The sequence below is a fragment of the Erpetoichthys calabaricus genome, chromosome 3, assembly GCF_900747795.2.
Source record: "Erpetoichthys calabaricus chromosome 3, fErpCal1.3, whole genome shotgun sequence".
Taxonomy (NCBI): Eukaryota; Metazoa; Chordata; class Cladistia; order Polypteriformes; family Polypteridae; genus Erpetoichthys; species Erpetoichthys calabaricus.
In genome coordinates, this window is record NC_041396.2 from 24,835,631 (window position 1) to 24,861,447 (window position 25,817).

General features: G+C 42.0%; 2 protein-coding genes across 4 annotated transcripts in view; one reads left to right on the forward strand and one right to left on the reverse strand.

The window, feature by feature from the left end:
- Positions 1-25,817, forward strand: part of slc25a55a (solute carrier family 25 member 55a) — a 640,168-nt gene that overhangs the window by 323,998 nt on the left and 290,353 nt on the right. Inside the window, exon 1 of one of the 3 annotated variants that reach the window (XM_051924473.1) lies at positions 23,465-23,477. The exons of the other annotated variants lie outside the window; for them this stretch is intronic. The gene's annotated coding sequence lies outside the window, so the exon portion shown is untranslated. Of the gene's footprint in view, positions 1-23,464; positions 23,478-25,817 lie in introns of those variants that run through there. 3 annotated transcript variants of the gene reach the window in all.
- Positions 9,192-25,817, reverse strand: part of slc5a8l (solute carrier family 5 member 8, like) — an 86,528-nt gene continuing 69,902 nt past the window's right edge. Inside the window, exons 11-15 of the mRNA XM_028796489.2 lie at positions 21,196-21,282; positions 20,533-20,738; positions 17,684-17,793; positions 13,818-13,906; positions 9,192-9,481 (exon numbers count right to left, since the gene is read on the reverse strand). Of these exons, the coding sequence (XP_028652322.1) occupies positions 9,359-9,481; positions 13,818-13,906; positions 17,684-17,793; positions 20,533-20,738; positions 21,196-21,282 (615 nt within the window). The 3' untranslated portion in view covers positions 9,192-9,358. The remainder of the gene's footprint in view (positions 9,482-13,817; positions 13,907-17,683; positions 17,794-20,532; positions 20,739-21,195; positions 21,283-25,817) is intronic.

Genomic DNA, 25,817 nt, shown 5'->3' on the forward strand with positions numbered 1-25,817 from the left:
GGGGTTTGTTTCCTGCCTTGCGTCCTGTGTTGGCTGGGATTGGCTCCTGCAGACCCCCGTGACCCTGTGTTAGGATATAGCGGGTTGGAGAGTGGATGGATGGATTAAAAGTACACATTGCAGACCATCATTTAAGGGGATTTTCATACATTTTGGTCACACCATGTGGAAATGACAACACTTTTTTTGACCCAACCCCCTACCCCCCCCCCCCCCCCCCCCCCCTCCAATTCAAGGCACTATAACATTTGGGAAAATTGCCGTTGCATGTGTTTGTGATTCCTCAGGTGTGTTTCATGGCTTCATAAATACCTCGGCCTGCTACAGCCCTGTGGAGTCTGTACTGTAGTTGCCATTGTTCAACACAAAAGACAAGAGATGTGCCAATGGAAGTCAAAGAAACCATTATTAGGCTGAAAAACAAGAATTTTGTTTGATTTGTAATTTTAACCTGTAGATCAAAGAGGTAAATCAAAGAAAAATGTGTCTTTGTTCCAAACATTACTCTGTATATTGTTACAAATGTGCATCAGAGATTAGCCTTCCGTGCCCGTCAGCGGTACGTATGTTAATACCACTCCAGGTCAAGAGGGGGCGACGTTGCTTACGGTATCACCTCCTTCTTCCTCCAAGACACAGAGAAGACGCCGAGTGAAGATATCTGACTCCGCCCAGTAAAGTCTGTGGAAAGAGGAGTTTCATTTTGGATATGAGACAACCACAAGAAGGAGCTCCACCAAGCCAGACCTGCTCGACCAAGATATTTTCACAGAGTCTGGATGGCTGTAGTTACAATTTGTTTTGTTATTCTGCACCATTAAGTGCCTGTTTTGTTTCTTAGTTATGATAAACAGACCAATCCGGGTTTTTTGGACTTGATTCTTATTACTACTTTATATCTTGTGACCACTAGAGGGTGATAGAGATCACCCAACCCCAGACACAACCTCACAGACATGAGTCCTGTTTAAAAAAAGTTGGCTTATTTTTACAGCTACTTTCCACAAAAGAATCCAGTAGTGCAATAAACATAATACTGTTCACGTTCTCTTCTCGTTTCTCCACCTCCCCGGCAAGCTTTGTCCACTTCCACCCGACTCTGACTCGCCTGGATGAGGTCCAGCAGCTTCTTCCAGTGCTAGGGCATAGCCCGATGGAAGCACTTCCAGGTAAAATGGAGGTCCCATAAAGCAGGGATGAAGAATCCCTGTAGCACCCCCTGGTGGCCCCCACTGAACCCAGCAAGGCTGTCCTTGAGGACTACACCATCCGTTGTGCCTGGTGGGTATTTGCGCAGGTACAACCGCCCTGGAAGGCTGCCTTCTGTTATGTCGGGGGAGCCCGTAGTCCATCTGGGTTGTCTACCCCTGTCCTTCTATTATACTGTCCTCCCGGCCAGGTATTGTCATAGGTCCAACACGACCGAGATGCTAGTGTACCCACTGTCACATTGGCTTTTTCTGCCTGTCTTCTGGGTGCAACAGGTTGATCTTCACCCAGATTCTTATGGCATCATTGGGCTGGCCTCCCATCCAAATAAGGAATCCATTCCCCATCCCAGCTGGGATGCCTGCCCATGTGTGCCATCCATCACAATGTAAATATACACTAGCTGGGCTATCTCTCTAAAATGGGTTGAAATCTAAATAATCAACAAAGACCTTAGTGTTAATAGTTGCAATGGACCTTCTATTGGAGTACATTTTGCATTTGTCTTTCCAACAGTTGTCTCATCACAAATATTTGTAATAATAAAATGCATTCCTACAAGTTTTAGTTATACGCCATCTGCTGGAATAACAAATGCAATGCACTTTATTACTATACATGTTTGTGATGGGGCGGCACTGTGGCGCAGTGGGTAGCGCTGCTGCCTCGCAGTTGGGAGATCTGGGGACCTGGGTTCGCTTCCCGGGTCCTCCCTGTGTGGAGTTTGCATGTTCTCTCCGTGTCTGCGTGGGTTTCCTCCCACAGTCCAAAGACATGCAGGTTCGGTGGATTGGTGATTCTAAATTGGCCCTAGTGTGTGCTTGGTGTGTGGGTGTGTTTGTGTGTGTCCTGCGGTGGGTTGGCACCCTGCCCAGGATTGGTTCCTGCCTTGTGCCCTGTGTTGGCTGGGATTGGCTCCAGCAGACCCCCGTGACCCTATGTTCAGATTCAGCGGGTTGGAAAATGGATGGATGGATGTTTGTGATGTACCATCTGTTGAAATGACAATGATGTAGTAACCCAAGTGACACAGACACTTGTAAGGTATATATATTTGTAAAGGTGACTGGGGTCAGGACCTGAATCAACACATCCCAGACTGGATGCCCCCACTTAACCTGCTCCAGCAGGGATACCAGTTGGAGATGCAGGAAAAAGGTGTTCCTTGAATTAGTCAGGGGATGTAATAATAAGGAGCTCACAGTGGAAGTGGCCAATAAAAGTAGTGGTTAAGGTTTTGGACCTCAAACCCTGATGTTGAGGGTTCAAATCCCACTGCTGACACTATGTGACCCTGAGCAAGTCATTTCACCTGCCTGCACTCCAATTAGAAAAGCAAAAGAAATGTAACCACTTGTATTTTAAATGTGCAGCGGTATTGCCTCTGCCTCACAGTAAGGAGACCAAGGTTCAAGGTTGCCCTGTGATAGACTGGTTCCCTCATGCTGGGTGGGATAGGCTCCAGCCCCCAAGCTAATACCCTGGCAATGATTAAGCAGGTTAAAAAACTACATGACATGTATGTCAAATGTGGTAAGTCACCTTGTATAAAGGTGTCAGCTACATAAGTAAATGTTAATCTGCTGCCAGAAGGATGCTGCTACTGAGGCCCTGCATGCTTGTCTTGCTGTTTCGTTAAAAATGAGCCAGCAGTGTGGCAGTTATACCTCGGACCACCAGAGGGAGCACTGGGCAGACTACCTGAGAGAGACTTTGTAGAGCTATGCCTAACCTGGAAGTACTTGCAAAGAAACCAGAGGTAACCTTGGAAGTAGTCTGACGATCTGGTAATAAAGAGGCAAACTTGGAATCAGGTGGACGAGAGTTCACTTGACAGGAGAAAGGAGAAGAGAGTAGCAAGGAGGGAGGAACATAGAAAGTGTAGACAGGGAGGTGTGAAGGGTCTTTTTCATTTTTGCTTTAAAGCCTCATTTGTTGTGTTTTTGCCTCCAAAGTTCTGTAACTTTCTTTATTACCTTTAGATGTAATAAATCCAACGTTCTCACATGTTTTTACTTTCCTCAACATTTCTTAGATTGGAGGACCAGATAAGTGCACTCCAAAGGCCAATATATATTTACTGTCACACGCGTACATATGTACATAAGAGACGGCTTAAAGGCACTAGAGATGCTCCAGGGGTTGGCACTGTGTCCTAATGCTTTTTCTCATTCTCCTTCTTTGCAAACCAGAAGATTGATGGCTATGCCACCACTGACATCACTTCTGGTGTCCATCCAATGGGACCTGCCTCTTCCTGCCAAAAGGACTTAAAACTGGAGTCAGTTCATATTTGGACTTGTGTCTGAGAAGATGTTCTAATAATTATTTAGAATTTGTGTGTATTATTTTTCAACAGTAATACAGGGTTCGCCATTTGGTACCTCAACTCTTTATGATCTCTTTTGTCTTTTGTTACTACTAGGGGGCTTAGCCACCTGCTCTCTTCGCTCGCCAACCCCGGGCTGGTAATACGCGCCAGCCACTTCTTGTCTGTGCCACTCGCATATAAGGATTTCTCTTTCACCAAACAACAAATCTTTTAATTCTTGTGGATACGCCTCTTCATTGGGAAGAAACACTACTTTTCCCGGGTATGACATGTGGGATTCCCGAATTCCTGGGAATGGATTCCCTACACTTGACTGAATCAGAGCATTTCCAGAACAGAAAGGCATGTGGGGTACTCCTGGTCAGCTGTGGTGAGTACCTACTAACAGTGGTCCGATGAGGGGAACACCTCAAACCACCCAGACATCTGGAAGCTGTTAGAGCTACAAATGGAGACATCTCCGTATTAACAGCCATTGCTTTGGAATCGGGGTGTCCTTCACCATTATACGGGTGAGATGGTCTGAAGTCGAAGTCCACAAACTTTTGGCCATGTAACATATTATTGTTTTTACTTTTTAAAAAACTGGTACTCTGTTTATAAAATGAAACTGCAATCAAGCAATTAACCAATTTATCATTATGTCCTATTATTATTAGGTTTGTGTCTACATCTTTTGTAAACAAAATATATGCTTAATCCTAAAATGTTTAAGTTACATTTGTTTTCCTTCCTATTATTTGTAAAAAACTGCTACTTTCCTTTGAAATCATTCACCAAGAATTGTGAAATTCATTAAAAACAAATATATACCTATAGTCCACATGAGGCTGTGAAAGGCAAGGCGCCTTACCAGTGCTATGTATTATTATTAATATTATAATTATTATTTTTATTGATATGAATGGGAATATATAAATCAGCTCATAGTCTATTTAAATTACAAAATTACAAACACATTATTATATATTTAATATTATATCAAATCATTTGAAATAGAGTGTTTTTAAAAAGGCCATCCAATTGGCCGGGCCAGACCTGACAGTGAACATGTCTAACAACACAAACCCATCATCACTGAGCACAAAAATACAAATGTGCCAAGCCAAACTGGCACAAAGTCTAATAAATATGCTTGCCAAAAACGTCTGTGTAGAGTATTATAACAACAGGGAACAGAAGACAGAATCCCTCCTGTCGAGATCTTACCGAAGCACAAGCAGCACTCCGCTCCACTCCACACAACACAAGCAGACATTCTCAGTGGTCAGACAGAACCAGAAATGTGCGGGATGGGCAGGCGCTTTGGTTAAAAAGTCCCTACTGAGGAGTTAGACTCAACCTCTCCATTCAACATAACACCCCCCCCTTAATTTGAATTGGTTCACCCCGCAGACAACAGCAAGTGAGCTGTGATGTGGGGGGGTTGACCAGAATGCACCATTCAAAGATGTCCAGGGAGATGTTTATAAGTGGTCACCACAGAGGCCTGTAAGATTTCTAGGAGTGCAGAGTTAGTGTTTGATTAACTTATAGACATAAAATGTGCAATCCACTGTATTTTTAAGCATGGACAGCGGGAAAGAACTTACAGCAAAAACAAAATACAGTGTAACCCTGGACTGCGAGTAACTTGGTCTGCGAGTGTTTTGCAAGACGAGCTAAAATTTTTAATAAATTTTGACTTGATAAATGAGAGAGATCTTGCTATACGAGTAGTCCGTATATGTTTTGTCTGGCGAGCATCACGTGATCACAAATGAGCTGATGGTTCTTCTCTCTCTCTCTCACTGCGGGATTGTGGGTAATCGTCTCCCATTCTCGTTCTCAGTCGGCGTGCCTCACTCATATAGTCAACATCCGTGTGAGCGTATACGGTTTACTATAACATGGTGACCACGTGTGTGTGTGTGTGTGCTGTGACGTGTGAGTCTCTGTCATGCACCCCAAAACACGAAGCTGAGTATCAGTACTTTAGCAACACCAGCTTTATTCAGCGTGAAACAGGAACAGCACAGTTATTTATTGTAGTGGGATCTGCCACTCCCCTATACACAGACACAGCAGTAACCAGGTTAGTGGCCAAGTAATACTGTGCTCCTGCATTTATAATGTTCCTTGTATCACCCATCAATGGCAGGCGCTTATAGCATGTCCACAATCTTTTCAGATTCGCTTTTACGGCAAACTGCTACAGCGACTGGGAGCCTGCGGTTGCTTCGGGACGCTCTTCCGCGTATCATCCCATTGGGTGGAATCCCAAAAGAGTTCATATAGATATGAAAGCACTATATTAAAGATAACCAATGCATTAATAGATAAATAAATATTATGGCACTCTATAAAAGACTGCCAATAGATAGATAGATAGAAAGGCACTATATAATAGATACACTATATACAGTGATAGATAGATATGAAAGGCACTATATCAGACAGATAGATAGATAGATAGATCTGGCCCAGGGTCTCAGTCTTTCCCAGACACTCCATGATGCACGATGTTATTCTGATTGCAGTTGTCCCACTTGTCACACTTTCTATTATCCTCTAAGTCCATGACTAATACCTCATGATTTTCTCTCTTCTGATGCTTGTCCCTTCACTCACATCACACTCCCTTACTCCATGATAGGCACTATATAATAGATACACTATATACAGTGATAGATAGATAGATATGAAAGGCACTACAGTAATCCCTCGCTATATCGCTTCGCCTTTCGCGGCTTCACTTCATCGCGGATTTTATATGTAAGCATATTTAAATATATATCGCGGATTTTTCGCTGCTTCGCGGGTTTCTGAGGACAATGGGTCTTTTAATTTCTGGTGCATGCTTCCTCAGTTGGTTTGCCCAGTTGATTTCATACAAGGGACGCTATTGGCAGATGGCTGAGAAGCTACCCAGCTTACTTTTTCTCTCTCTTGCGCTGACTTTCTCTGATCCTGACGTAGGGGGATTGAGCAGGGGGGCTGTTCGCACACCTAGACGATACGGACGCTCGTCTAAAAATGCTGAAAGATTATCTTCACGTTGCTATCTTTTGTGCAGCTGCTTCCTGAAACGACATGCTGCACGGTGCTTCGCATACTTAAAAGCTCGAAGGGCACGTATTGATTTTTTTATCTCTCTCTCTCTCTCTCTCTCTCTGCTCCTGACGGAGGGGGTGTGAGCTGCCGCCTTCAACAGCTTTGTGCCGCGGTGCTTCGCATACTTAAAAGCCAAACAGCCCTATTGATTTGTTTGCTCCTTTGAAGAGGAAGATATGTTTGCATTCTTTTAATTGTGAGACTGAACTGTCATCTCTGTCTTGTCATGGAGCACAGTTTAAACTTTTGAAAAAGAGACAAATGTTTGTTTGCAGTGTTTGAATAACGTTCCTGTCTCTCTACAACCTCCTGTGTTTCTGCGCAAATCTGTGACCCAAGCATGACAAAATAAAAATAACCATATAAACATATGGTTTCTACTTCGCGGATTTTCTTATTTCGCAGGTGGCTCTGGAACGCAACCCCCGCGATGGAGGAGGGATTACTGTATATGATAGATAGATAGAAAGGCACTATATAATAGATTCACTATATACAGTAATAGATAGAAAGGCACTATACAATAGATACACTATATACAGTGATAGATAGATAGGCACTATATAATAGATACACTATATACAGAGATAGATAGATAAATACACTATATACATAGATAGATAGAAAGGCACTATACAATAGATACACTATATACAGTAATAGATAGATAGATAGGCACTATATAATAGATACACTGTATACAGTAATAGATAGATAGATAGATAGATTGAAAGACACTATATAATAGATACACTGTATACAGTAATAGATAGATGGGCCCTTGAGCAAGGCCCTTAACCTACAATTGCTTTGTCCTGGTGAGTGTGATGTTAATCTTCATCCAACCCTGCAAGCAAGTCCTTCAACTTGCAAGGAAAACTCGGGGGTCGGTGGCAGGATTGGCGCTCCCGCCACTGTAAAACACCTCACACTGTTCCAGTGTGGTGCGGAGGTGTCACTCGTTGCATAACTGCACTCTGGTCCCAATCTGTTAATTGACTGATTTTCCTTTTATTTTAATTGACTTGTTTTTAAGATTCAGTCCTCTGAATTTCTTCATTTTTTTCTTAAACGACACCCAAACAGAAATGAGCTGTGAGATGAGCCAACAGATAACCAGCTAAGTCAGGGGGCCTCAAACTCCAGCCAGTTTCTTAATTAGAAGCCGGTTGTTGCTGTTAATCAAACCCGTCCTTTCATTCCGTGACTTGTTGCTGCTCTCGTTCAGTCTTAGTAGACATTTCCAACACTGTTGATTTTTTTTTAAGAACTCAAGCAGATTAGCATTACTGAGACCTCCACCTTTCTTTATTTTCAGATATTGTATGATGGACACAGGGCTAGCTGGTCATGCTATGGCTGACTTTATATCTCATTATTGTTTGGCTGATGATTATGGAGAAGGGAAATAATTAAGGAGTCTGAGTCTTAAATAGCAGCACGGTGGCACAGTGGTAGCGCTGCTGCCTTGCTTTCTGGAGTTTTTTTTTTTTGTTTTTTCTGTCCACCCTGGTCATCGGACCTTACTCCTTTTCTATGTTAACTAATGTTGTCTTATTTTCATTTCTTATTTTGTCTTTTATTTTTCTTTTCTTCATTATGTAAAGCACTTTGAGCTACTTTTTGTATAAATATGTGCTATATAAATAAATGTTGCTGTTGTTAGGAGACCTGGGTTCACTTCCCGGGTCCTCCCTGCGTGGAGTTTGCATGTTCTCCCCGTGTCTGCGTGGGTTTCCTCCCACAGTCCAAAGACATGCAGGTTAGGTGGATTGGCGATTCTAAATTGGCCCTAGTGTGTGTGTGTGGGTCTGTTTGTGTGTGTCCTGCGGTGGGTTGGCACCCTGCCTGGGATTGGTTCCTGCCTTGTGCCATGTGTTGGCTGGGATTGGTTCCAGCAGACCACCGTGACCCTGTGTTTGGATTCAGCGGGTTGGAAAATGGATGGAGTCTTAAATAGCAAGTCAATTAAAATCAAGGAGAAAGAGTTAATTAAATGCAAAAACTGGTCACTAATTATGAAAGCTGTTAAAATGTATCGGCAGCAAAAAATATAGGAATAAATTTTATTGGGGTTTCAAAAAAACGTTAGGGGGCGTGATTAAAACTGTTATGAAAACTCGGGTCGTAAATACTTAAAGGTTGAGAATCGCTGAGCTACATCATGTGACTCGTGTCACATGACTAGCAACTAACATAGCAACCATAAACAATATGGCTGTGACTATGAAGAACTACACAAGATGGCCATGCACACTCTGCATATCATGACAGAAAGTGGTGCCATGGAAAGATCACAAATATGATGTCATAAATTAACATTTTTGAAACAAAATAAAAATACAAGTCACATGCAAAAATGAATCATGACCTTCCTAAAAACCTGTATGCATGACAGACTTCAAACTGAGCCGTGAGCTGAGAGCCAACAACACTAACTCCAGCGCCAGCAGTTTGTGAGCAGGCGGTTAGACCTTAGCAGACTTTCGATTGATATTTGGAGGACCATTCAGTCAACAAACTAAAACACTGGAAGAAATCAAAAAACAAATGGAGAGAATTTGGTGTTTTATTTACAGCACTGATCAGACAAATCAATGGCAGTGAAGTCAACCTTTGAGCAGCTCCACTTCAGGACTGAAGATGCTGCAGGATTCCAGGTGAGGGCCACTGTAGGAGACCAATGAAGGACAAGTGGTGTCCCTGCCTTCCTCTTCTGTTGTACTAAAGAACGGTTTTCTTTTCCATTTTTTCTTGGAGATTTTCTTCCTTAACATCAAAGGATGGATTGTCAGTTCCTTTCTTTAACTCCATATCTGGAATGCTGTTTGGCGTTTCCTTGTTAGTCTATACCAGTGAGAATAAAAAAATAAAGAACACATAATGAGAAGTCATGGAAATTACTGATAAGATAAGCACTGCGGTGGGTTGGCACCCTGCCCAGGATTTATTCCTGCCTTGTGCCCTTTGTTGGCTGGGGTTGGCTCCAGCAGACCCCCATGACCCTGTGTTCGGATTCAGCGGGTTGGAAAATGGATGGATGGATAAAATAAGCAGGACAGCGTGTAGGATTAGTTATATAAAAGATACCCGATTGTGTCCTGCTGCAGGGGTCATAGAGCCGTCCTGATCTAAATCTCAACATAATGTACTTGTTATACCTGATATTATTATATTATTATCCTGCGCATGCTCTGAGGTACCTTACATGGAATTGTAGGGGCGTGGCCAGCCTCCTGGGGGGTGGGTCCTTAATCCAAAAAAGCCAAATGTTATTTAAATTGGCTCATCATTTTTAGAATGTTTGATATATTAGGTGTGTGTCCCTGGCCTAAGGGTTGAAATAAACAAGAAATACGAGACCTGCTGAATAGAGACATTCGTTATTCACTGCAGAGCTTTGTCGCTCATTAAAATTCAAACACAAGTGTCATATCACTATTGATTTCAAGGCAAAATGCATCCAATGTTTCTGTTTATAAATGAACTGCGTAAATCAACATCTTGTAAAATAATTGCAAAATATAACACAATATTACAGTAGATAACACTAAGCATCAATTCTACTTGAAACGCTGCATCACTTTTATTCGGTTTCATATATGTACAGGACTTTTATTTTGACTTTTGCAGGTTTTAGTTAAAACCATTAGTTATTTTTAAAGGCTGTTTATATGTATTTTATATTGAAACTTTTGTTGGTGGCACATTTCAAAATAGCTTATTATTTATTGGTCTCTTTTAACCTGATTTTGTCTTCTATCAATCAATCTGTCTTTTATGTGTATTGTTGTGGTTTTTCAAAATGTAATGACTCATTTATATATAGCATTGCACTTTTTCAAGTTATTATTTATTTCATAATTACCTTTTTTAATTTATCATATAGATAGATAGATAGATAGATATGAAAAGCACTATATGATAGATAGATAGATAGATATGAAAGGCACTATATGATAGATAGATAGATAGATATGAAAGGCACTGTATGATAGATAGATAGATATGAAAGGCACTACAGTAATCCCTCCTCCATCGCGGGGGTTGCGTTCCAGAGCCACCCGCGAAATAAGAAAATCCGCGAAGTAGAAACCATATGTTTATATGGTTATTTTTATATTGTCATGCTTGGGTCACAGATTTGCCCAGAAACACAGGAGGTTGTAGAGAGACAGGAACGTTATTCAAACACTGCAAACAAACATTTGTCTCTTTTTCAAAAGTTTAAACTGTGCTCCTTGACAAGACAGAGATGACAGTTCTGTCTCACAATTAAAAGAATGCAAACATATCTTCCTTTTCAAAGGAGTGCAAAGCAAGCAGTCAAAAAAAAAATCAATAGGGCTTTTTGGCTTTTAAGTATGCGAAGCACCGCCGGTACAAAGCTGTTGAAGGCGGCAGCTCACACCCCCTCTGTCAGGAGCAGGAAGAGAGAGAGAGAGAGCCACAGAAAATCAATACGTGCCCTTTGAGCTTTTAAGTATGCGAAGCTCCGTGCAGCCTGTCCTTCAGGAAGCAGCTGCACACAGCCCCCCTGCTCACACCCCCCTACGTCAGCGCAAGAGAGAGAGAGAGAGAGAGAGGAAGAGAGAAAGTAAGCTGGATAGCTTCTCAGCCATCTGCCAATGAAATCAACTGGGCAAACCAACTGAGGAAGCATGTACCAGAAATTAAAAGACCTATTGTCCGCAGAAACCCGCGAAGCAGCGAAAAATCCGCGATATATATTTAAATATGCTTACATATAAAATCCGCGATGGAGTGAAGCCGCGAAAGGCGAAGCGCGATATAGCGAGGGATCACTGTATATGATTGATAGATAGATAGATAGATAGATAGATAGATAGATAGATAGATGTGGTCTACGCATGCGTGGAATTTGTGGACAAACAAAGATCAAGATCCAAATGAACATTATATATAAAGATTAGTTAATTTAAAGCACAACAATTTGTTTAGTTTGAATGTCTGTGTTTTGAGGTGTGACTGGAGTACTACAGTCTTCAGTAGTATAAGCCAGGAGGAGATTCTTAATGCAATGCCTATGTTTTAGCTGTCTCTCTACTGCCATCTAGTGCTTCTTCTTCTAATTCATTTGCGGACAAACAAAGATGAAGATCCAAATGAAGATTATATATAGAGATTATATTATAGATAGATAGATATTAAGGGACTATATACTGTAAAACATAGTTGATACATTGATACAAAGGTAGATATTAATACACTTTATCAAATATAACTAACACACGGAATGACAGATGACAGGGTATTATATTAATGATTGACAAAACAGGGAAAGACAGATATGAAGGCACTATATTAAAGATAGCCAATACATAGAAATAAATATTATGGCACTCTATAAAAGACTGCCAATCTATATATAGATAGATAGATATTAATTCACTATATTAAAGATAGCTAATACATACAGTAGACAGGATAGATTTTAAGGCATTGTATTAAAGATAACTAAAAGATAGACAGAAGGATAGATGATAGGATATTATATAAATAATAGACAATACTGAGAAAGATGGACATGAAGGCACTATATTAAAGATAGCCAACACAAATAGACACTAATGAATACACTATATTAAAGGTAGGCCATAAACAGGTAGAACACACAGCCATCTTTTATGGAGACAACAGAAGTTACTGGCTTTATCGATTTTTGAGGGCGGTAGACGGAGGGAGTCTGTTAGCAGGTTTCTGTTGGTCATTCCACCATAAACAGGTGACCAGATGATCCAGCTTGACTGGGACCATCCAGATTTCAAGCTATGCATCCCAGTATGGCTGATTAGACGTTCCGTTTTTTTCTCCCCCCGGGGCAGTCTTGTTCTTGTATATTGTGTCCCAGAATTGAACAAAATGTAAAGTTTGTCCTGTTTTTAGGTAACCGAAATGTGAAGGGGGACCAGGATTTTGACTTCTTTTGAGCATTTGTACATGGCATGCAGAATCAAAAACCTTCCAGTTCTTCCATTTTATTTGTGTCCAGCACACTAGCTGGATTAATGACTTGTGTCATGGTGTGGGGTCTTTAAAAATCTGGTCAATCTAACTGTGAAACACCAGAGGAATATAAAAGGAAAAGTCACTATGTTTTGTACATAACAATTATATTTAAAACAGTTTTGTGTCTTTTTAAAATGTATTATTATTTTTATTATTACTACTTAATCCAGATCAGGGTTGCAGGTTCCTGGAGCCTATCCCACCAACAATGGTGAACTAGGCAGGAACAAACCCTGGACACCACACCAGTCCATCACAGGACACACACTCCAGGGCCAAATTAGCATCTCCAATCCTCCTAACCTGCATGTCTTTGGACTGTAGGATGAAACCGGAGCACCACAGAGACACAGAGAGAACGTGCAAACTCCACGCTGGGAGGACTGGGATGCAGACCCTGCGAGGCAGAAGCACTACCACTGCGGCACCATGCTACCTACAGTTATACATTATGTTGCCAAAAGTATTGGGACCTCCCCTCCCTCCAAATCATTAAATTCTGGGGTTCTAATCACTTCCATGGCCACAGCTGCACCTAGGCATGCAGACTGCTGTGTAATTTATAATTTTAAATTTGAATATAAAAAAAATCATCTCTTTCTCTTAATTTTTTTTAAACATGCGTCTTTAAAATACTGAATGTGACAGAGCAATTCTGCTAGGATGGAGTTTTGGCTCTGAGGCTAGGGATCTGCACTGGCAATCAGAAGGTTGCTGGTTCGAATCCCGTAAATGCCAAAAGGGACTCTGCTCTGTTGGGCCCTTCAGCAAGGCCCTTAATCTGCAATTGCTGAGCGCTTTGAGTAGTGAGAAAAGCGCTATATAAATGCAAAGAATTATTATTATTACCAGAAGCAGTGGATTTAGCAGCATTAAATCTATAAAGGATGGCTACAATTTTCTTCAGGAGTGAAAAAAATAAACATTTTTTTGCAAGGTAGAGCATTAAATCTATAAAGGATGGCTACAATTTTCTTCAGGAGTGAAAAAAATAAACATTTTTTTGCAAGGTAGAGCAGCACCATTAAGAAAGTTAAACAATTTTTATTAGCCATTAAGAACAAAAACCTCTGAAAGCTAACATAAAGTAACCAGACTAGTGGCAGGCACACTTTCAGCTCGACCTGAGACTCATGTTAATATAACGCCATACCTCCTCATCTTGGGTTTTGCAGGTAAAACATAAAAAGTCGCTCTTTCTAACGAAAAGATCAGGGGAGATGTTCTTCTGCTTTCTACCACCTGGGAAATTAAAGAAACAGAAAAGTGAAGAAGCCACTTTGTTAGCATTTCTTTGAACATTATGACATTCATTCTGGATACATATAGCCCCTGTAAGAGACGCCCTGGATATGGAAGGATGGGAGAAGGCAGCTTTTTTTAGGGCACTGCCTCCCCCAAGATGAAAGAGGGCAGCTCCCCTGGTTTACAGCCGTGCCTCAGATTCCCACAGGGCATCCTGGGACTTGGAGTTCTGTATCTAAGCCCTGTTGGGTGTTGTGGGTGCCTACAGGGGGTGCTGTGAACATACAGGAGAGAAGATTTTCACCCAGCCCAGTAGTGCTGGCAGGCCATGTGAGCAGGAGCCCAGAAATACTTCTGGATTGGCCAATATAAAAGGACTGGGAAAGGTGGAAAGGGACAACGCTTACTGGGAGAAAGAAAGAAAGAAAGATTGTACAGGTGCTGGTCATAAAATTAGAATATCATGACAAAGTTGATTTATTTCAGTAATTCCATTCAAAAAGTGAAACTTGTATATTAGATTCATTCATTACACACAGACTGATGTATTTCAAATGTTTATTTGTTTTAATATTGATGATTATAACTGACAACTAATGAAAGTCCCAAATTCAGTATCTCGGAAAATTTGAATATCAATTAAGACCAATGCAAAAAAAGGATTTTTAGAAATGTTGGCCAACTGAAAGGTACGAACATGAAAAGTATGAGCATGTACAGCACTCAATATTTAGTTGGAGCTCCTTTGGCCTGGATTACTGCAGCAATGCGGCGTGGCATGGAGTCGATCAGTCTGTGGCACTGCTCAGGTGTTATGAAACCCCATGTTGCTCTGATAGTGGCCTTCAGCTCTTCTGAATTGTTGGGTCTGGCGTATTGCATCTTCCTCTTCACAATATCTATGGGGTTAAGGTCAGGTGAGTTTGCTGGCCAATCAAGGACAGGGATACCATGGTCCTTAAACCAGGTACTGGTAGCTTTGGCACTGTGTGCAGGTGCCAGGTCCTGTTGGAAAATGAAATCTGCATCTCCATAAAGTTTGTCAGCAGCAGGAAGCATGAAGTGCTCTAAAACTTCCTGGTAGACGGCTGTGTTGACCTTGGACCTCAGAAAACACAATGGACCAACACCAGCAGATGACATGGCACCCCAAACCATCACTGACTGTGGAAACTTTACACTGGACCTCACGCAACGTGGATTCCGTGCCTCTCCTCTCTTCCTCCAGACTCTGGGACCTTGATTTCCAAAGGAAATGCAAAATTTACTTTCATCAGAGAACATAACTTTGGACCACTCAGCAGCAGTCCAAAGGCGTGGCGCTTCTGACGCTGTCTCTTGTTCAAGAGTGGCTTGACACAAGGAATGCGACAGCTGAAACCCATGTCTTGCATACGTCTGTGTGTGGTGGTTCTTGAAGCACTGACTCCAGCTGCAGTCCACTCTTTGTGAATCTCCCCCACATTTTTGAATGGGTTTTGTTTCACAATCCTCTCCAGGGTGCGGTTATCCCTATTGCTTGTACACTTTTTTCTACCACATCTTGTCCTTCACTTCGCCTCTCTATTAATGTGCTTGGACACAGAGCTCTGTGAACAGCCAGCCTCTTTAGCAATGACCTTTTGTGTTTGCCCTCCTTGTGCAAGGTGTCAATGGTCGTTTTTTGGACAACTGTCAAGTCAGCAGTCTTCCCCATGATTGTGTAGCCTACAGAACTAGATTGAGAGACCATTTAAAGGCTTTTGCAGGTGTTTTGAGTTAATTAGCTGATTAGAGTGTGGCACCAGGTGTCTTCAATATTGAACCTTTTCACAATATTCAAATTTTCCGAGATACTGAATTTGGGACTTTCATTAGTTGTCAGTTATAATCATCAACATTAAAAGAAATAAACATTTGAAATACATCAGTCTGTGTGTAATGAATGAATCTAATATACAAGTTTCACTTTTTGAATGGAAATACTGAAATAAATCAACTTTGTCATGATATTCTAATTTTATGACCAGCACCTGTATATGTTTGGTATCATTCTTTTCAGAATTTATCGAACTTTAATGTGATGTTGTTAGATTTTCAGATTCTTATTCTGTTTTTAAATTATAAACTAAAAAATATCAAGAACTCACATCCCGCGAGATGAGACTTTGTGCCAAGAGATTTAACCACACATGGGGCCGAAAATAAAAGACAAAGAGTAGGACAGCTTGTGTACAGGATTTTAAATGTTCGAAGTGCCACATGAGATGAAGATCACATGGCACAGTAGAAGCACCAAGCCAGCAGCTGATCGAGCAAAGAGGAGGTAAAATAAAAACTATATTTGTTTCCCATTGTATCACCGTTTAAGAGGAGGTTTTAGAGGAGCGACCGCGTATTCTTGGGGTGCGTTCAGCCCCGTTCTTCACAATGCAAGCGGCAGAGACGCAAAGTGGCTGGCACGTAGTGCAGGTCAGGGTGGTTGGCAAGCGAAGCGAGTAGGGGATAACCCCGTAGTACAGGGGTGCCCAACTCCAGTACTGGAGGGCCGCAGTGGCTGCAGGTTTTCATTCTAACCCTTTTCTTAATTAGTGACCTGTTTTTGCTGCTAATTAACTTCTTTTGAATTCATTTTAATTGACTTGCTCTTGAAGACCCCTCAATTGTTTCTTTTTCCTTAATTAGCAGCCAAACAATAATGAGATACAAAATGAGCCAAAACAGGACCAGCAAACTGTGACCATCATACAATAGCTGAAAATAGATGAAGGGCTCAGGAATGCTGATCTGCTCTTAAAAAAACGAGAAAAATCCAAAATTTCGGAAATGTTTGCTATTGCACAATGAGAGCAGCAACAAGCCATGGAATTAAAGAACGAGTTTAATTAACGACAAGACTCGGCACCTCATTAAGCAACTGGTTGGAGTGAAATTGGTTGGGGTTTGAGGCCCTGACTTAGTTGGTCTTCTGTTGGCTCACTCACTCCACATTTCACTTCTGTTTGGGTGCCATTTAAGGAAAGAAATGAAGCAATTCAGAGGAACGATGAAGAAATTCAGGGAAACATGTCTTAAAAACCAAGTCAATTAAAATTAATTCAAAAGAAGTTAATTAGCAGCAAAAACAGATCACTAATTAAGAAAAGGGTTAGCATGAAAACCTACAGCCACTGCGGCCCTCCAGGACTGGAGTTGGGCACCCCTGCCCCAGTAGATGCACCTATGGCAGCCATGATGGCCATGAGTCTTGTCGGGGCTGCCTTAACATATGGGCACTGGCCGGGGGCCCACCATGTCTCTGATACCTATGCAGGTTTCTGTTTTGCTGTCAAAACAGGGGTCCCAGGGGCCTATGATGCTATTAAGATGGCCCTGTGTACACAGTCTGATTCAGAAGGCATCATTTTAAACACAGATCATTATTTCTTACATGTCCACAGGCTATATCAGAAACTTTATTAAGGTAATGGTGAGCTGGACCATCAGCAATGCCACCATTATCACCATGCCATACCATTACTAAAACACAGGAATGGCAAATAAAGTAAATAAATGAAAGATCATCTCAAAATAACCAAATTAAAAATGTATAAATATCAGATATTACCATAAAGCATAGCAAGTAGAACATATAAGCCATTCATGTAAAGGCAGTGAATGACACACACAATTCCATTTAAATTCCTTGCAGTTAAATTCAGAAACTGGTGTGGTAGGATTTTGGCAGAAAAAAAAAGTTTGACTTTATAATAAAAAAAGAAAACATCTGTCCCCCCGTTAAAAAGGGGGCCTCACCTGTCAGCAGACTCACAATGAGCCCCAGGAGCAGAGCCGTGAGGGTCCCAACAGGGCAGAAGTATAAGTAGGACAGAGAGTACCAGCTGTCTGCGATTCCGGGGCGATGTCTGAAACACAGCAGCAGAAGGAGAAGCCAGTCAGAGTAGTCATAAGAGGCACACATCCCCCAAAATCTGACCCACAGGGTCTGGCGGTTCTGGAAATGTTTCATCAGCTTGTCCCTTGTTAAGATTCTTTTTATGGATTCTCTTCATGGATTGTTCTTTGGTGGGGAGTATTTCCAACAACATTTATTGTAAATAGTGTAATGATCCGGCCGGAGACTGAGAGGGCCATGGGGCTGGACAGCTGCTGAGCACTGTGATCGCAGAAGAAGGCCCAGTGTGATCTGCTAATGAAACACCTCAGCGGGAGCAGGAGGTCCCAGATGTAAGTGTGGAAGGTGCTAGAAGGGGGGCTCACTCTGTCGGCAGTGTGCAGTAGCACCACCTGTGGGGACGAGGAGTAGCACGGTGTGCAGGAACAGTGCAGAGTGAACGATCTAGTAGAGGAGAACAAGAGTCAAAGAGTGGCGTACTTTGGGGCTATAACACTGAAGTGGGCAACTCAGGGTAGTCTTAACAGCAACATGGACCCCCTGGCCAAGTATTGCTCTGAAGCCCTTGGTTTGATAGCAAAACATAGGCATCAGAAACACTGTGGGCCCCCGGTCAGTGCCCATTATTGACGTATGTTAAGACGGCACTAGAACACAAGCAATGTAAAAGACTCAAACGAGTCTGATTGCAGGTAGAAAAGTTGAGAGGTCTCCCACAGATAGAACCGTGGGAATTCAGCTGGGAAGTAATCAATAAAAGCTCATCAGTTTCAAATTCCTAAACCGTGTACTGGTGTTGTTCCTCCCTGACTGGTTGTGGGTGTTACAATATTATAACATCTAATGTTGCCAGGTTAATTCCCACCTCTGCTTCATTGTGCGACCCTGAACAAACCGTTTAACCTTCCTGTGATAAAACTGTTAAAAAAAACATCACCAAGTCCAATGCCAAGTGTCGGATGGAGTGGACTGTGGAGCAGTAGAAATGTGTCCTATGGAGTGACGAATCACACTTCTCTGTTTGGCAGAGACCCCTATTTTCTCTGCTGTCCTTTTTCCAGTTTTCTGTGGTGCCGATCTGCTCCACCACCACCCGATCAAAGTCCCTACATTGATGGATTAAAGGCCAGAAGTCCACATGACCGTCATCATCAAGTTCTTCCATGTGAACCCTGAATACCATGAGGACTGATTGAGGTCATTGATGTTAGGAACAATGCCTAGAGGGGGCTGGGTGGTCTCGTGGCCTTGGTACCCCTGCAGATTTTGTTTTTTTTTCTCCGGCCGTCTGGATTTTTTTGTGTTTTTTCTGTCCTCCCTGGCCATCGGACCTCACTTTATTCTATATTAATTAGTATTGCCTAATTTTATTTTTTTATTTTATTTTTTCTCTTCCTAGATCCTGTAAAGCAATTTGAGCTACATCTTTTATATGAAAATGCTATAGAAATAAATATTGTTGTTGTTGTTGGCAGTCGAATGAGCGAGTCTGAGTTTGAACTGCCTGACTGCATTGTGCCAACTGTGAAGTTTGGTGGTTGAGGGATAATGAAAAAAAAAAACTTACGAGTAGGGTAAAGTTGACGTTTTAAAAAGTTAACGCACTAACCTGTTTAAAATGTTGAACTGTGGGGTACGCTTTTTGGGTGGGGGTTGGCAAGCGAAGCGAGCAGGGGGCAAAGCCCCCTAGAATATATACTGTACATACAGTATATATACTGTATATAGACTGGTTTGACTGGCCCGATATTAAGTGCTGCACTTCTGTTCTCCTTCTTGACAAAGCATTTGAAAAACTTTGATGCCCTCTACTAAAATAGGTATGCATTGTGTTTATTAACACCAGCAAAATCAAGGAGCTGGTGGTGGATTTTAGGAGGCCCGGACCCCTCATGGACCCCCTGATCATCAGAGGTGACAGTGTGGAGAGGGTGCAGACCTATAAATACCTGAGAGTGCAGCTGGATGATAAATTAGACTGGACTGCCAATACTGATTCTCTGTGCAAGAGAGGACAGAGCCGACTATACTTCCTTAGAGGCAGGTGTCCTTCAACATCTGCAATAAGATGCTGCAGATGTTCTATCAGACGGTTGTGGCGAGCGCCCTCTTCTACGCAGTGGTGTGCTGGGGAGGCAGCATAAAGAAGAAGGACGCCTCACGCCTGGACAAACTGGTGAGGAAGGCAGGCTGTATTGTAGGTATGGAAATGGACAGTTTGACATCCATGGCAGAGCGACGGGCGCTCAGCAGGCTCCTGTCAATCAGGGAGAATCCACTGCATCCACTGAACAGTGCCATCTCCAGACAGAAGAGCAGCTTTAGCAGCAGACTGCTGTCACCGTCCTGCTCCACTGACAGACTGAGAAGATTGTTCCTCCCCCAAACTATGCGACTCTTCAATTCCACCTGGGGGGTAAACGTTAACATTATTCAAAGTTATTGTCTGTCTGTATACCTGCATTGTTATCACTCTTTAATTTAATATTGGTTTTTATTAGTATGCTGCTGGAGTATGTGAATTTCCCCTTGGGATTAATAAAGTATCTATCTATCTATTGTGAGGAGGATTAGTTAGAAGATAAATTAAATACATAAAAGATGAGAAGCATCCATCTAGGACTGGTTCGGGTTGCCCAGTATTATGTGCTGTATTTGTTTTCATTGTTGATGAAACATTTTAAAAGCTTTGATGCCCCCTGCTATTCAATATACATCGCCAGTAGTATTACAAAGGAGAAGAACTTACTGGTCCAGACTTGCCATCGTGGTTGTTACAGCCGAACTCCAGGGGAGAGCAGTGCTTTGCATCGGTGGCTCTGTGTAGTTGAAGACACATCCGGCTGTGCTGAGGTGTAAAGGATTTGTTTTCTCAGGCAGCGGTGGGTAAATCTGAGCTCCGATGCCCACCCAGAGTGTCAAGATGAGTCCAGTGAATAGCCCCACCAGCCCTCCCTGTAAGAAAAGAGCAGAAGTGTCACATTGCAGGAGATTTATAATGAGCAAAGCAGCACGTGGTGAAGTAGATGTGAGCACAACATGATGAAATGAGGCAAACAGTGAACAGATAAAAGCTCCAAATGAAATGAGTGAAGAGTAAACAGTAACACACACAAATACAAAACGACAACAGGGAAAAATAATGTTATTTTACTAATATTGGTGATAAAAAATAATTGACAGGACTACCCAGTTTGGCCAGTTGCCCCCCCACTCTCCTTTGGGTTGAGACCTATTCTTCTTGTCTCACCTGATAACACCTCCATCCACATCGTCTTCAGTCTCTCTGCTGGCCTAATCCCCTTAGACTTCATCATGGTGCACATCTTCACCCAATCACCCTCTGCCTTTTACTGTACAGGCCCGATAATATTAGTGCTAGAATTAATAATAATCATGAAAATAAACTTACAATGCTGTTTGCACAAGGAAAAAACATCCCAAGCAGGTAGAGGCCCAGTAGAGGTCCACTGATCATGCCAAAAATGGAGAGGGCTGCCTATGAAAACAAGAAAGGCTTGATGGGATAGGATAAAAATATTTCAATAAAGAAAAGTCGATCAGGGTGGATGTGCACTCATTTAGGTTCATTTTGGGTGCTTTTTCTCACTTTATTATGTTTTGCTGTTTCTGGAAGCTGAAGTTTTATCCTACAGTCCAAAAGTAGATTGGTGATGCTGAAATGGGTGGTTGTGTGTGTGCAGCATGCGATGGACTGGCACCCTATCCAGAGATTTTTCCTGCCATGCACCCAATGCTTGCTGGGATAGGCCTCATCTGCCACCCAAAACTGGATAAGCAGATTTGAAAGGTGGTTGAATGGATGGATGATTTACTTTATTTTCTATTGCATTAATGACAATGACATTCACATTAGCATTGTGCTTGTGTCTGAGGACCATGGCTAAAGTAAGACCCCTGGGTGACTGTAATAAGTGTATATGTTTAATATGTCACTGTGCTCTGTATAAATATCAGTCAGTCATCCTCCAACCTGCTATATCCTAACACAGGGTAACGGGGGTCTACTGGAGCCAATCCCAGCCAGCACAGGGCACAAAGCAGGAACAAATCCCGGGCAGGGAGCCAGCCCACCACAGGGCACACACCCACACACCAAGCACACACTACGGACAATTTCAGATTGCCAATGCACCAAACCTGCATGTCTTTAGACTGTGGGAGGAAACCCACGCAGACACGGGGAGAACATGCAAACTCCACGCAGGGAGGACCCGGGAAGCGAACCGAGGTCTCCTAACTGCGAGGCAGCAGCTCTACCACTGTGCCACCCCCTGTACAAATATCATTTTCTACTCACATGCACAGCTAACACAAGGCAAGATGTAGCACAGGGGCTCATCATTTAGAACTGCTAGGCAAGCATTAGAAGACAAAATAGGGACAACTGCAAAATGGACATTGTATACCATTTCTGTGTGTCAAACTCAGCATGAAACTCTATCCTCTTTGCTTTGTTTGGAATGGCATGGTTTACCTAAGTGGTGGCCTGCACATGAAGAAAGAGTAGAAAGCCTTGGAACATTGCCCGGCACACCCTTGAAGCCGATGGACGAATGGGAGATAATGTCATCCGATCCTGAAAATCCTTCCAGCACAGCGACGAAAATGGCAGACTCTACACATCGGGCCCCCACTCCCGAAGGTCTTGTCATGGCTTCCTTTGTCTGTAATGCAGCGTAATCCGTCATTAAAGAAAGCTACGTTATTTCTTCTATGTGATTTCTTACCGCCGTATCACTAAGGGAGGGGTATCGCCTTTTTATATTACAGGTGCTGGTCATAAAATTAGAATATCATGACAAAGCTGATTTATTTCAGTAATTCCATTCAAAAAGTGAAACTTGTATATTAGATTCATTCATTACACACAGACTGATGTATTTCAAATGTTTATTTCTTTTAATGTTGATGATTATAACTGACAACTAATGAAAGTCCCAAATTCAGTATCTCGGAAAATTAGAATATTGTGAAAAGGTTCAATATTGAAGACACCTGGTGCCACACTCTAATCAGCTAATTAACTCAAAACACCTGCAAAAGCCTTTAAATGGTCTCTCAGTCTTGTTCTGTAGGCTACACAATCAGGGGGAAGACTGCTGACTTGACAGTTGTCCAAAAGACGACCATTGACACCTTGCACAAGGAGGGCAAGACACAAAGGTCATTGCTAAAGAGGCTGGCTGTTCACAGAGCTCTGTGTCCAAGCACATTAATAGAGAGGCGAAGTGAAGGACAAGATGTGGCAGAAAAAAGTGGACAAGCAATAGGGATAACCGCACCCTGGAGAGGATTGTGAAACAAAACCCATTCAAAAATGTGGGGGAGATTCACAAAGAGTGGACTGCAGCTGGAGTCAGTGCTTCAAGAACCACCAGGCACAGACGTATGCAAAACATGGGTTTCAGCTGTCGCATTCCTTGCCACTCTTGAACAAGAGACAGCGTCAGAAGCGTCTCGCCTTTGGACTGCTGCTGAGTGGTCAAAAGTTATGTTCTCTGATGAAAGTAAATTTTGCATTTCCTTTGAAAATCAAGATCCCAGAGTCTGGAGGAAGAGCGGAGAGGCACAGAATCCACGTTGCGTGAGGTCCAGTGTAAAGTTTCCACAGTCAGTGATGGTTTGGGGTGCCATGTCATCTGCTGGTGTTGGTCCATTGTGTTTTCTGAGGTCCAAGGTCAACGCAGCCGTCTACCAGGAAGTTTTAGAGCACTTCATGCTTCCTGCTGCTGACAAACTTTATGGAGATGCAGATTTCATTTTCCAACAGGACCTGGCACCTGCACACAGTGCCAAAGCTACCAGTACCTGGTTTAAGGACCATGGTATCCCTGTCCTTGATTGGCCAGCAAACTCACCTGACCTTAACCCCATAGATATTGTGAAGAGGAAGATGCAATACGCCAGACCCAACAATTCAGAAGAGCTGAAGGCCACTATCAGAGCAACATGGGCTCTCATAACACCTGAGCAGTGCCACAGACTGATCGACTCCATGCCACGCCGCATTGCTGCAGTAATCCAGGCCAAAGGAGCTCCAACTAAATATTGAGTGCTGTACATGCTCATAATTTTCATGTTCATACCTTTCAGTTGGCCAACATTTCTAAAAATCCTTTTTTTGCATTGGTCTTAATTGATATTCAAATTTTCCGAGATACTGAATTTGGGACTTTCATTAGTTGTCAGTTATAATCATCAACATTAAAACAAATAAACATTTGAAATACATCAGTCTGTGTGTAATGAATGAATCTAATACACAAGTTTCACTTTTTGAATGGAATTACTGAAATAAATCAACTTTGTCATGATATTCTAATTTTATGACCAGCACTTGTATATCTATATAGTTTCAGGTTATGTAACACGCCGCAATTACAAAAGAACTCATTTCAATAAGGGAGCGACCGCCCCCTGCTGGATACAGTGACTTAGCTCCATAACAGAGAGTTGATCATATTTTTAATAATGTAATGTGAAGCCACTGGGTTGCTTAATGCAGTGCAGAGTTTCTTGGTTTTTATCGCTTTGTTGTCCCTCTTGATCATTTGACTCGCAGATGTTAGAAGGTTTCATTGAGCTTATCTAGGAAAAGTCCCCCTACTGTTACAGGCCCCTTGGTATGCACCCAGAACACTCTGAGGATAGGTCCATCCTTGAGGAGGATGCTTTCTTGTTGACATGATATTGCTTCATGTGCGTCAGTTTCTGACATAGCAGTCTATATTTTCTAAAGGTGAAGTGTAGAGGGTGCTGCCAATCTGCAGGTTATGAAAAACAAAGGAAAAACTCCTCATAATATCTAAAAAAAAACAGTAAAGAATTTCAGGTTCTGACCAATGGGTGGAGTTAATGGGGTGAGGGGTCAGGCCCACCCTAACAAATGCACTGTTGCTAAAATACATTTTAAATGAAAGAAATTGCTGACCTCTGTAAATATGTTAATAATTGACAAATACAATAATTAAATCCATCCAGCACTAAGCAAATCTCTCTTGTATGTTTCCTGTTATTAAAGTAGAGAGACATTCTGTTTGATTTGAATGATGGATTAATTTACTTTTTCAAATTTAACATAAATTTAACTTTTAAGGGGTTATTTCTACTGGTATTTTTTGTACACACCATTTTTCTCTTTTACACATTGTGTGCACATTGGGGACACCTTAAGATAGATAGATAGATAGATAGATAGATAGATAGATAGATAGATAGATAGATAGATAGATAGATAGATAGATAGATAGATAGATAGATAGATAGATACTTTATTAATCCCAATGGGAAATTCACATTCTTCAGCAGCAGCATACTGATACAATAAATAATATTAAATTAAAGAATGATAACAATGCAGGTGAAAAACAGACAATAACTATGTATAATGTTGAATGTTAACGTTTACCCCTCTGGGTGGAATTAAAGAGTCGCATAGTTTGGGGGAGAAACGATCTCCTCAATCTGTCAGTGGAGCAGGACAGGGCTCTAATGATTGTAATTACCCGCTGCTCCAGAGGTTGGCGCTGTGTTCTAATGCCTTTCCTTCTGCTCTATCTGCTGACTGGATGATTGACAGGTGTAACATCTCTGATGTCATATCCTTTATCCATCCGCCTGGACCCACCTTTTCTTGCTAGGAGGACATGGGTTTTGACATCCGGCGCCGCCGTGAGTGGCAGCCTTTTCAGCAGCTTCGTGTATGACTGTATGTGTATGTGTACTTTTCTACTTTTATTTTTCTATTTTTATTTATTGATCACTCCTATTACTTTATTTTATGTGGATTTGTTCCCTGGACACACTTACTTTTACAACGTGGGCATGGATTTTTACACGCCGAGACTCGCCTATTCAAGTACTCAGCTTCGAGCGCTGAGAACAAATGCCAGTGCCGGTGTGGTTCCCTATTTACCTGACGAGGTAAGAAGGTGGTATCGTGGCCGCAGAGCCGGCACTAAGCTAAAAATGAAGCGGCTTGCGAGAAAGTGCCGTTTCAAGCCTTCGGTG